The sequence below is a fragment of the Oreochromis niloticus genome, unplaced genomic scaffold (genome assembly GCF_001858045.2).
Source record: "Oreochromis niloticus isolate F11D_XX unplaced genomic scaffold, O_niloticus_UMD_NMBU tig00002363_pilon, whole genome shotgun sequence".
In the NCBI taxonomy this organism is placed as follows: Eukaryota; Metazoa; Chordata; class Actinopteri; order Cichliformes; family Cichlidae; genus Oreochromis; species Oreochromis niloticus.
This window is the reverse complement of record NW_020327624.1, coordinates 64,269-77,959: the sequence shown is the minus strand read 5'-3', so window position 1 is coordinate 77,959 and position 13,691 is coordinate 64,269. Positions and strand designations below refer to the sequence as shown.

General features: G+C 42.3%; 1 protein-coding gene across 1 annotated transcript; it reads left to right on the top strand.

The window, feature by feature from the left end:
• Positions 1 to 1,903: 1,903 nt before the first annotated feature.
• Positions 1,904 to 12,632, top strand: LOC112845009 (junctional adhesion molecule C-like; the record flags this gene model as incomplete). The annotated part of the gene is made up of 4 exons (XM_025904526.1): positions 1,904 to 1,990; positions 3,009 to 3,335; positions 11,888 to 12,214; positions 12,541 to 12,632. Coding segments are annotated over 4 exons (833 nt in total), but the record flags the coding sequence as incomplete, so codon positions are not given.
• Positions 12,633 to 13,691: the final 1,059 nt, after the last annotated feature.

The following is a 13,691-nucleotide window of genomic DNA, read 5'->3' as shown; positions in this document are numbered from 1 at the left end:
GTTTCCTCCTCATGTCCTTACCAGGCATGTCTGGACAATGTTATATCATGAGTAATAATTTAAAAAATCCATATACATAAAACAAACACATGCACACACAGTGACATTTTAGACCTTCTTCAGAATACTGTATATACTGTGGGCATATGTTTCCATCATGGTGTTGATCCAGAATCCTTACATTATTATTTATTACTAGAGCTACAATAATAAAGCAATGAGGAGGGGGAAGCAATAAATATGAAATAATGTATATATGATGATTCCATTTGTTTCACTATCCACTCTGTGCAGGCGGAAAGCTTATTACATTTTTAAACTGTAGAGATACAATAATTTTACTGCTGTAAAATCCAAATTTGTCTTGTTTAAAATATAAATCTAATATAATCTGCTTCTTAATGTATGTTCTTTAAAATACAGCGTGTTTTTTAAAATATTATAATAATGCATAATTATGTGGACATGCATATTAGATCGTTTTTAGTGAAATATAATCCCCCAGAAAGGCAGGAAAAGCGCTGTAACTTACTTTAAAACTAAATGGTAATGGTAAATGGCCTGTATTTATATAGCGCTTTTCTAGTCCCTAAGGACCCCAAAGCGCTTTACATATCCAGTCATTCACCCATTCACACACACATTCACACACTGGTGATTGCAAGCTACGTTGTAGCCACAGCAACCCTGGGGCGCACTGACAGAGGCGAGGCTGCCGGACACTGGCGCCACTGGGCCCTCTGACCAAATATGTTCCCTAAAACGGTGCACAGAGCTACAGACCCATGACAGCCTTACCCAGTTAGCCAGCAGCTATGACCAGCACTACTTGTGCAGTTAATAAAAGGACAGGTAATGTTTGTCGCGCTGTTGCACACACAGCACGCTCATTTGTTTCAGTTCGTCAGTTGCCACAAGACAACTTACCAACGTGTACGTAATAAGCTAATACTCCTGGGTGCTATAGACTACAGTGTACGCTGTACACCTACTTACTGGTTTTGTCACATCAGTCTGTATGGAAGAAATATAGTAAGTCTGTGTCTCTGAGTTAATTTGTGTTTCTCCTACAGCTCCGGACTGCAAAAAAATGCGCGTGCTCTTTGTGAGCTCGTTCCCGGCTCGTAACCAGCGCGTTCTGCCGTCAAGGGCGATCATTGGTTAAATGTGATCATGTGACTGATGCAAGCCAGATCCTTTTATTTAGCAAAACTGTGATTAATAGTATATATTATTGTTGAGGGGCACAGACAGGACTCCGCACGCCCACACACATTAAAAAATTTTTTTATTTATTTATTTTTTTTTTAAGTTGCCTCAACAAAAGGGCACTTTGGGCACCCATCAGGAAAGGGGTGGGTGCTCAAGCCCCTCCAGCCCCCCCACCTCTCTGCACATGCCTGACTCAGACTGTGTTTCTCTGCTTCATCAAGTCAAATCTGGTCCTCAGAGACTGAATAAAGTCCTGTCCCACTAACAGCAGCTCCAACAGTCTGTTCACTGCTTTCTTCCTGTCAGTCTTCATCTTTCTGCTGCGTCTCCTCTTCACACTGACCACTTTCTATCTAACAGTGAGCTCCCAGTGAAGCAGCAGCATTCAGCCTGTTAGAGTCAACACAAATGTCTCCATCCAAGCTCATGTTGTGCTTTGTTGTCCTCTCAGTCCCCCAGGTGGAGGTGGAGGAGGGGGTGGAGTCTGTCCAGCTGCCCTTCAACACCACACTTCACCTGCCTGAAGACGCTAAAGTGGAGTGGAAGGACAGTGGATATGATAAGGTCCACGTGTATGAGAACGGCTCTGACCAGCCTGAAGAACAGCACCAGGTTTACAGAGACCGAACGAAGATGAATGAAGACCTGCTGAAAACTGGAGACCTCAGTCTGACCCTGAAATACCCCACAGATGTAGACAACTGGACCTACACCTGCACCGTCTACAGCAGGGAGGGAAACATCCTGCTGAAGAAACAAGTGGAGCTGAAAGTCAGAGGTCAGTGCTGTAGATACAGGTCAAAGGTCAGAGGTCATGTAGGAGTTTATTCCCTAAAAGCTTTTAGTTTGAATTTATTTTCATTTCATTCAAATTAAATAAATTCTTTCATGTTTTGATCTAAAAGCCAAAAATGTCAGGCGGAGCAACTGTGTGTTTAAATGAACAGACTAAGAAGACCATTAAACATGATCCTAACTTCAAAATAAAAGCCTCTGGCATGATTTGAGTTTGGATCAAATCAATAGTGTTACGTTCCCCCCGAAAGGGTCTAGGCATGCGAGTGAGGGGACCAGTAACAAATTAGTCCAGAAACAGAATGAAAAGGAAAACAGACAGAGTTGTTCTATAATAATATAGTTTTATTACAAATGACGTTAACTTAAAGATCCGGCAACGCCGTTTTACCAATAATGCCAAAGAAACAAAGGAAACACTCGCAGCAACAAAAGAAAAAAACTACCAAACAAATAAGGGAGACACTTCCAGGGCCCAAAAGCCCATCTACTCACTACTCGCAAGGAGGCTGTCTGTCCCAAAACCTAGCAAAAAAAAATGCGTAGAGCCACAGAGGGGGAAAACCACCCTTGCTCACAGCGCATCCCCAGCTTAAATAGCCTCAGAGGTGATTGCTGACTGGATTCAGGTGGCAAACGAGGCTAATCAAAAACAGCTGTCCTGGGGAGAGAGAGGAGAGTGAGAGAGACAGACGGGGTAGGAGTGGCAAGAGAGGAGGAGGCGGAAAGAGCGGGCAAACACCCCACCCACACCTTGTTGCTGGGCACGTGAACAAGTCTGGGACACAGCCAGCGGACAGACAAGCACTGTTTGGAATCCGGTTTGTGCCCATGTGGATAAGGATGGTGTCGGCCTCCAGACGGGATCATATTCTCCCAGGAAACTTGTCTCACTTTCAAGAGAAGAATAAATGTGTAGTTTAAGCAGTTTTTGTTCCAGCAATGTGATGGAGGTCAGCTCTGTGTTAAATATGCATTTATATAAATATATGTCCTCTCAGTCTGTCAGGTGGAGGTGGAGGAGGGGGCGGAGTCTGTCCAACTGCCCTGCAAAACAACAGAAAACCTGCCTGAAGATAGTAGAGTGGAGTGGGAGCGCATTGAACCTGGACTCATGATGGTCCACGTGTACGAGAACGGCTCTCACCAGCCTCACAGTCAGGACCAGGTTTACAGAGACCGAACGAAGATGAATGAAGACCTGCTGAAAACTGGAGACCTCAGTCTGACCCTGCAACACCCCACAGAGAGAGACAGTGGAGAATACAGATGTGACGTCACGAGGAATGGCGTGATTAGAAGGAAAAAAGTGCACCTCACAGTCAAAGGTTTGTATGTCTGTGTGTTTATTCGAGTTTCTGTGTGTCTTACTGTACCTGTTTTTTGTATCTTAAGTAAGTGTAAGGAGTAAATATTTAAACAAGACATTCTTCAGGCGAAATAAAGACACTCAAGACAGTTTAGATGGTAACAACGTGCGCACGCTGGGTGAGCGCTGCTGTCTCAGGCTCACAACCAGCGTATGTGGCAGTTCTTTATTTATAGCATTTCAGAGTATGTGTGTGTGTGTGAAGTTTATGATCTCAGAGTGTGTGTGTGTGATTCTGAAGAATGGGCCCCTCTTTGTATTTGGGAGTGTATAGATAAGAACGTCCTGCTCTCCCCTTCCTGGGAGTGAAACGGCTCGTAGAGAACCAGGTGCAGAGGAAATATACTGGGTGAATCATATCTGAGAACACTATGCTTTTGTCTTTCATTTAAGCTTCACTTCAGCGAAACAGTAAAATCATAAAATACGATTAAATGGAAAGAATAAATGGGTAAACAACTATTAACACTAAAATTAAAGATAAACTTTCAATAACGTACAAATGGCAGTGGGAATAATACTTGAAACATTTGAAAATCTCTTAACATATCCCTCCTGTTGTTAATTTGTTTTTACACATTTTAACTTTTATCAGCATACAGTCTCTGGACAGTGCATTTTTAACTGTTGCTTCATTATTAACAGGAGTGTCTTTTTCCTTTTAGTTACAGGTTGTTTCTTCATCTTCGTCGTCGGTGTTTGAGTCAGTGTCGGCGTGCTCCAGCAGTGTCATAATTTCTTTTTGGCCGACAGGGTCCGGTGTAATAGCTGTGGCTATCAGTCTGTTGATCATGGATCTTATGCAGGGAATACAACAACAGCCACATAGGGTCAATATGGCTGCAAAAACAGCTATTGACACTAGGATTGATGACACTAGGCTGCGGTACTTTCCAAACATGTCCATCCAGCTGTCCCACATGGAAGTGTCCACTCCAGAATGTTCTTTCATTCTCTCATTCAGGGTCTTCAGTCTTTCCAGGGCTCTGGTCAGACTGCCGTCAGCTGCAGTGTTGTTAGGTATGAAGGTCCAGCATTGTTCTCCACTTCTTTGTTTCTCGTTGCGCTGCGCGTTCTTCTGGGCATAGGCTGCAGCTTAAAAATGGTTCCCCTTTCAGGACACGTCACATTTGGAGCCTGCCGGTAAATCCTCGGGCAGTGTGGGTCACATGGGTTGCTGGTGCAGGCCGTGTTCATGCCTACCAGGGCCAGTGATAAGAATACTGTGAACACGAGCATGGAACACATCGTTGTGACAGTGGTCAGTTGGCATCCTCTTGTCCAGCATCGACGTCGTCTGTGCGGTTTCTCACCCTCAGGGGCATCCTGGTTTGCATTTAGTATTTCCATCTCCATCAGGTCTCCCTCTGTGAGCGTTTCTCCTCTTCTCGACCGTGGACACACCCTTGGCCTCCAATGAGTAGACACCCAGCAAGAGGAGCGAGTGTCTCAGTGTTGCCACTGATAGCCCTTCTCCCCACCGAGTGAACACCAGAGGTTAGAGCGGTCTGCAGTCTAGACTTTACTGCTCACTTTTCTATTCGGGAGATTGTGGTTCTTGGATTGGTTCAACCCTTTTTCAACCTGCAAGAAACTGGAAGAGAATCACTCGGCAGTTGATTGTTCAAAACTATTTCTCTGTTTTCCAGCAACTTTGTCATCCACTCTGCTAGAGTTGTTTCTCTTATTGACTTGTTTGAAATTTAATGTATAGAAGTGTCTTTAACTAGTGTTTTTAACTAATTAGACTCCCTCCTGTTGACGCATGAACAACTTCATGTGTCACAAGAGCTACTGTTTTTGTATAAAGACTTCGGTTGTAACGGTTTCCCATCACATATGATCAGATCATCCTGTAGAATTGCTCCGCACCTCAACCATTTCTTTCGCTCTAGTAATGGCACAAATGTGTGGTTCATTTCTCAAGATATCCAGTGGAATTTGCATAGAGGTGTTGTCACCATAAGTGCGTCTACTGTTTGTACTGCTACTGATTTTGCTGCTTGGTCTACAAAATTGTCGCCCTCTGTCATGCCATATTTTCAAAATGGCGTACTGCAGATCAAATTCATCATTGATAAGTCAAACCAACGAAAAAACAAAACTAGAAGTCAAAAAATAAAAAATAAAATAAAAAAAATATTCTTTCGTTAACAGAAATAAAAATAAAAACAAAAGTAAAACTATCTAAAACTGCAATGAGTGGTCACAAAATTAACTGATTTTGTAGCAAAAATGTGTTTAGTTTTAAAATCTTAAGTCAAAACTAAAGAAAAATAAAACTAATGAAAATTGCAAAACTATTAAAACAGTTAGAGTAAACATATTGGCTGTCTCTGTGTCTCTCTGTCTGTCTGCGTCTTGACACAGTCAGCTCCTTTGTACGGGCATGTAGTTCCTGTTACACGTTTTCCTGTTACAGACACATTTCCCGTTTCTCCAGAGTAATCGAACTCTTTGTTGAATTTAACTGTTTTCATCTAGTCTGCACTTCCACCTAAATGTAAGTAGAAAGGTTATATCCAAGTTACTGAATGCTATTTTTATAGATGCAGTAAGGAGAACAGAGCACATTCCACGGGAGCTTCACTCCCATCTCTGGTGGAGGCAGAAAAATAGGGAGCCAAGGTCATAACTCAGGCTCATTAAGAGTCAGAAAGAATGTGAATGCTTAGTCTTGTGGCTATCGCGCATTGTATATAGCTTCTTTTCTTTGTTTAGTAGCTTTCTGCCTTCACCTAAGGGTGTACCCTAAATATGTGACTCAGGTCTCCATAATCGGAGTTTATTTAAAGATAAATAAGATGATCCATTCATTGCTCGCAGATCATGCACTAGACGTATGTTGCAGTATTTAGCTTTCTTCAACACTTAAACAAAATATCACTTCTTATCCATTACCATTCTCTCGTATTAAAAAACAAACAAACAAACAAAAACAAACTAAGTTTAACTTTTCTGCTTTGTCACTTAAAACAAAGCATCGCTCTCAACCCAGCTCTCAGCTGGCTCCGAAATTATCATCATCAAGCATGAAGTTGCATGAAGAGAGCTGTTTCAGAAGTCACAGCATGGGGCACTTTGATGATTAAAGTGTGTCCTAAAACAATGTCAGCTGACCTTTTACTGCCTCTGCTGCAGCTACACCGGCCTGCACACAACAGAGTCTAATTTGCAGAAGTAAAATGCAAGCAGACGTTGTTTTTCTCCAAATGCCTGTGTTAAAACAGCTTTCATGCAACCTGCACTTCCAACCCTTTATTTTCATTCACTCGTAAGAGTGAGATCCCTTTATTTTCATTCACTCGTAAGAGTGAGATCCCTTTATTTTCATTCACTCGTGAGAGTGAGATCCCTTTATTTTCATTCACTCGTGAGAGTGAGATCCCTGACTTCCAACCTTTTAAACTGCAGAGTGACCCCACACAGGACCGTCAAACTCCGTCTTACAGGCGAGTCCTTTCACTCATAAGAGTGAGATCCCTGACTTCCAGTCCTTAAAGGACGAGTCTTTTAAGAACCGTGTCAATCTAAAAACCGATTTTAGCCGCAATGTGTTCTTGAGTGTTTATATTCACCTGCTTCGGATGAAAATGCCGGTCAGAGAGAATCCTCCTCGCTCCCTGGGATCGTGGACCTCTTGCTAAAAACGCTGGCCAACGGCGAATTCACGTAGTTGGTCTTTACTGTTTCACTAGAAACAGGCTGTCATGACAGACTTTGCAGCGTGGGTTCACGAATCCAGGAAACGACAAGGTCACTTCATCCGGCTCGAAGGACCAAATAAATGTAAGGAGTAAATATTTAAACAAGACATTCTTCAGGCGAAATAAAGACACTCAAGACAGTTTAGATGGTAACAACGTGCGCACGCTGGGTGAGCGCTGCTATCTCAGGCTCACAACCAGCGTATGTGGCAGTTCTTTATTTATAGCGTTTCAGAGTATGTGTGTGTGTGTGAAGTTTATGATCTCAGAGTGTGTGTGTGTGATTCTGAAGAATGGGCCCCTCTTTGTATTTGGGAGTGTATAGATAAGAACGCCCTGCTCTCCCCTTCCTGGGAGTGAAACGGCTCGTAGAGAACCAGGTGCAGAGGAAATATACTGGGTGAATCATATCTGAGAACACTATGCTTTTGTCTTTCATTTAAGCTTCACTTCAGCGAAACAGTAAAATCATAAAATACGATTAAATGGAAAGAATAAATGGGTAAACAACTATTAACACTAAAATTAAAGATAAACTTTCAATAACGTACAAATGGCAGTGGGAATAATACTTGAAACATTTGAAAATCTCTTAACAGTAAGTAAAGTTTATTTATATAGCACCTTTCACAGACATATGTCACAAAGTGCTTTACAAAGTAAAAACATAATACAGTCATAAAATACATCATAAAAACCCTGGTCTAATTAAAAGCTTTTTGAAATAAAAATGTCTTTAGCTGCTTTTTGAAGGTCTCCACTGAGTCCAAACCCCATAGAAATAGAGGAAGTGCATTCCACAGTCTGGGTGCAACAGCTTGGAAAGATCGGACCCTCGGGTTTTAAAACGAGTGTGGGGGACCACTATAAGGTTTTGGTTTGATGACCTCAGGTTACGAGTGGAGGTATGTGTACGAATCACATCAGCAATGTAAGGGGGGAGGGTGGGGCTGTCTCTGTAATGCTCTAAAAGTTAAAACTAGAATTTTAAAATGGAACCTGAATCTGATTAGTAGCCAGTGCAGCGACCTTAAAACAGGGGTCATATGAGCACCCTTGTTTGAGCAGGTCAGTAGCCTCGCTGCAGAGTTTTGAACAACCTGTAGACGGGCTAGCCCTTTCATGTTTAGACAAGTAAACAGGCTGTTACAGTAGTCAAGTCTTGTAGAGATAAAAGCATGTATTATCATCTCGAGTTCACTTGTTGACACGATGGATCTAAGTTTAGAAATGTTCCTCAAGTGAAAAAAGCAGGTTCTTACTGTCTGATTTAAATGTCCCTCCAAAGAAAAAGCTTCATCAAAAATAACACCAAGGTTTCTAAGGTTATGTTTCTGTGAGGAACCTAAGTCACCCAGTCGCCGTTTAATATCGGGTATTGCACTGCCTGGTGCAATAATCAAAGTTTCTGTTTTGGCCGGGTTTAGCTGTAAGCAGTTATTGTTTAACCATTGTTTACTGTTGGTTAAACAGTCAATCAGATTGGAGAGCTTATGAGCTTCAGCAGGCTTAAAGGAATAATATAGCTGAATATCGTCAGCAAAAAGATGATAAGATGATAGATGATTTCTGGCTTAAAGGAAGAATGTATATTAAAAACAGAATAGATCCCAGCACAGAGCCCTGAGGAACTCCACACAACAACTCTGTAGATTCCCACATGATCTGGTTTGCAGACACACTAAAACTCCTTTCAGATATATAAGATGAACACCAGTCTAGAACAGAGCCAGACATCCCAACCAGGTCTCTCAGTCTGTTTATCAGGATGGTATGATTGACTGTATCAAAGGCTGAGGTAAGGTTTAAAAAGACTAGGACTGTGTATTCTCCGGAGTCTGCTGACATCATAATATCATTAGTAACTTTCAGTAGTGCTGTCTCAGTGGAATGCAATTTACGGAACCCAGATTGAAAACGGTCATGGATGTTATATTTCTCCAAGTATGCTGTAAGGTGGACAGCTACTGCCTTCTCAAGGAGTTTTGACATAAATGGGAGTTTGGAGATAGGTCCTAAATTTGGAAGTAGTGTTGGGTCCAGGTTGGGTTTTTTGAGCCTTGGAGAACCTCTCAGCAGTAGTCTCAGTTATTATGCGTCTATGAGTTTTTAATTTCACAGGTGTTTATTTAGAGCTAAAATTGAGTTCAACGAAGATACAATTATGATCACTCAAATGTACATCCTCAGCAAACACATTGCCAATGTTGAGGCCCAAGGAAAAAACAAGGTCCAAGGTATGGCCTTTTAAATGGGTTGGACCGGAGACATGTTGGACAAAGTTAAAAGACTCAGATATAGATAAAAGTTCAGCTGCAGAGTTAGATGACGCATCATCAATATGAATGTTAAAATCCCCAAGAATTAAAACTTTCTCCAGCTTGATAATAGAAGATAAGAAGTCCATAAAATCCTTTAAGAACTCAGTAGCAGGGCCAGGAGGGCGATAGACTAAAACAATAAAACACAATAAAAGATGTTCGTAGAGCCTACCTTAGATGTTTGCGACTCAAAAGAAGAATAGTTTTCAGTTTGCATACCTCTGCAGGTGAAACTGTCCTTAAAGACAACAGCCAGTCCTCCACCACGGCGACCTAAACGGGGGGCGCCCAAGTAAGAGCAGTCTGCAGGACGCAGTTCGTTTAGGTGAATAAACTCGCCATCCCTCTGCCATGTTTCAGTGAGAAACAGAAAGTCCAGGTTTTTCCCTGTGAAGAGCTCATTCAGAGAGAAGGATTTGTTTGCGATGGAGTGGGCGTTCAAGAGCGCAATCCGATTAAAAGCTGGCAGTGCAGGTTTCCCATCAGCTTGTCGGAGTGGAACTGACAGCAAACACCGTGTCCGCACGCAAGGTCTCCAGCAGCGCCACGGAACCGGCGGGACCAACCACCGGTTGTGCGATGCAGGCTGTGAGGGCACAGCGGTGGGGAGATAATCGGCAAAATCCAGAGCATCAGATGGGCAGGATCCACGCTGTAGTGGCTGCAAGTACGTGTTTCCAACCAAATCCGGAAGGGTAACTGGCAGCAGAAACCGGGGATGCCTCCAGACGAGTCAGGAAATCTCCGATCTGTAGGCTCGTCTGATGTGTACCTGGATGCCAGCCCTACAGCCTCTTTTCCTCGATTTCTTCTTGGAATTGCTTAGGGCACATTTCGCAGGTAGCAAGAAGTAATCCGGTGAGGTGGAAGAGTGCACAAATGGTGGGGGGAAAGTTTTTCTATAACTGTCCCAATCATCATAAAGATGTTCCATAGACTCTTTGATGTGGAGCAAGGAAGAACGGTCGTAAATCACAGCAGCATAGCTCCATATATTAAACGTCAGGGCTGATATAAAAGCATAAAATACAATACAACGTAGTAGACGTCAAGCTGAGCAAAGGGGCCATCTTCCTGTCACAGTCATCTTTGTGGGAAACAAAATTTTAAATTTACTGTGGTTGTCCTCGTGGGTCCTTCAGACCAAAATCCCCATGAGTCTGAAGACATTTTTCAGACTCAAAATGCGGTTTTAGCGTCAGGGTTACAGTTGGGTTATAGTTAGGGTTTGGGTCAGGGTTTGATGGTTAGGATAAGTGGCTAGTGAAAGCATTATGTCAATTAGATATCCCCACTAAGTTAGCAACACCCAGCTAACTGCAGCTCTTTAGTAAATTCAGACAGCAGCTTTTGAACTGTTAGTAAATCTGACCATGAATCTCATTATGACACCTCTGACCACTCATTCTGTCTTTATTGGCTTTCATACATGAAACACGCTTAAAGTCACCATTGAATTTAAACTGGATGAAAGCAGCTGTGAGTCACTGCAGCAGCTCTACACCTGTGCCAACAACCAACCAACACCTGGGTGGAGTCCCAGCTGAAGCTGAGAGATACTCAGAGATCAGAGACAGAAGCAGCTGTATGTAAGCGTTCTACAGGACGGCTCACACAAACCTGATGTTACTGATGTCTCCTAGATAGATCTCATGGACCAAAGGCTGTCTGTGTCATCTTGGCTCCAGCTGAACTAAACTGAGAGTGAATTTGGGCTTTTAGGGAGGGGTGAAAGCAGAGCGCTGTAAAGGAAAGGGCTGTGATTGGTTCATAACACGTCAATGAGAAGAAAGGAAAGCTTCAGAGCAACATGAATGAAACAAAGTGTTTTGATGACGACTGAAAGCCAAAACTGTGACTGAAATCAGAATCCAGTTCATCTCCAGCCCTGTCAGCAGTTCCAGCTGTAGTGCTGTTACAATAATAGTCATCACTTCTAGTTTCACAGCAGGAAACTGGGAACATTCAGCGTCTCAAAGATTGACCTGTTAGCACCTGCAGACATTGTTGAGCTGGGTCTGCTGATCTTGTGGAGGTCTTCATTTCTCCACTATTTGGAGAAGCTTCAGCAGGATCCACAGTCAGAGTCAAAGTGGAGTTCTAGCATGGACGTAACGCTTCAAGAAGCTTCAGACAGACAGTGTTCTCCAAAAGTTCTGCTCTAAAAGGAAACTTTGAGCTGGCTCTGTAATTGTTGTAGTCAGAAGGATGGAGGCTGGATCTTTGATGAGTGCTTGCACACAGGCTGTCTTTAAGTATTCTGGGACACAGCCAGAGGACAGACAAGCACTGTTTGGAATCCGGGTTGTGCCCATGTGGATAAGGATGGTGTCGGCCTCCAGACGGGATCGTATTCTGCCAGGAAACTTGTCTCACTTTCAAGAGAAGAATAAATGTGTAGTTTAAGCAGTTTTTGTTCCAGCAATGTGATGGAGGTCAGCTCTGTGTTAAATATGCATTCATATAAATATATGTCCTCTCAGTCTGTCAGGTGGAGGTGGAGGAGGGGGCGGAGTCTGTCCAACTGCCCTGCAAAACAACAGAAAACCTGCCTGAAGATAGTAGAGTGGAGTGGGAGCGCATTGAACCTGGATTCATGATGGTCCACGTGTACGAGAACGGCTCTGACCAGCCTGAAGAACAGCACCAGGATTACAGAGACCGAACGAAGATGAATGAAGACCTGCTGAAAACTGGAGACCTCAGTCTGACCCTGAAATACCCTACAGAGAGAGACAGTGGAAAATACAAATGTGACGTCACGAGGAATGGCGTGATTAGAAGCGAAAAAGTGAAGCTCACAGTCAGAGGTTTGTATGTCTGTGTGTTTATTCGAGTTTCTGTGTCTTACTGTACCTGTTTTTCGTATCTTTGTGGGAAACAAAATTTTAAATTTACTGTAGTTGTCCTCGTGGGTCCTTCAGACCGAAATCCTCATGAGTCTGAAGACATTTTTCAGACTCAAAATGTGGTTTTGGTGTCAGGGTTACAGTTGGGTTATAGTTAGGGTTTGGGTCACGGTTTGATCGTTAGGATAAGTGGCTAGCGAAAACATTATTTCAATTAGATATCCCCAATAAGTTAGCAACAACCAACATTTTTGTGTGTGTCTGACTGTCTTGTGTCTCCTCTGCAGGGAGAGTTCAGGTCCAGGATCAAACAAGGGACATCAGTAACAGAAGCAGCTCCATTGATCTGACTTCTCAGATGGCTGATCAATCAGTTTGATCTGTGTGTTCTTTGATTATTGATCAGTGATGTCAGAGTGGAGTCAGTGTGATGTTGTTGTTGTGTGTTTGAGACTTTTAGGCTGTATCCAAATTCAGGGTCTGCAGCCTTAAAGTATGCAGCCTTAATGATCCACAAAGGCCGCGTACTCAAAGACCGCTAAGGCCGGAAGTGCGAGGCTTGTGAAATGGGACGGTCTAGCCTCCATCGCGCTGCCCAGGTTGCCTAGCAACCATGATACTAACAGCTGGATATGTTTCATACAGCATTGTTTGACAGAAATGAAGGAGAACATATGTTGTTCATTTGTTTGTTTGTTTTTACATGAGCTTTGTGTGATTAGTTGAGTATCTGCGGCTGAGACCACAGGACTGTGAAACATGATTGTTGGGCTTCATTTCTGTACTGAACAGTCATTTTAAGATTAGCTAATTGTTATTTACTAACTAATGTTGTTCATGAGACTAAAGTCATCTCACTTTGGTAATGTAAATATAATATGGCCAATATTATAGTTATTATTATATTAATCATTATTAGTTATTACAGCAGTGAACTTGAACTCCATGTCAAATACTGAGGTTCAGTAAAGATTCAAGTTGCAGTTATTTATATTTCCTATCACCTTAAATCTTCACTCAAAGACAAGTACCTTTGACAGTGTATATATAGATGTATTATAGAGACAAATATTGTTCTGTTAATATTTTGGCATTACTAAATTTGGCTCAATGCTTACATATATGTGTAAAAAGGAAAATGTACGAGCTGTGATAACTGTCTCTGATAGAATGAAGATCAGACTGATATATGAAATATTCCTTTATTGGGTGAGAAAATCAGACCATGTCATAACTGCTTTAAGTCATACAGAATAGATATCAGAGCCTTAAACAGGCTGACTTCTGCTGAATGGGTCAAACTGGGCAGAAAGTCTACAAACACATAACATCCTTATAGAATATGATGTAACACTATAGATCAACTTACCTCAGAATATATAAAGCATATAAACAATTACAGCAATATGATGCAACAAACACAGCAGTGCTACTAATC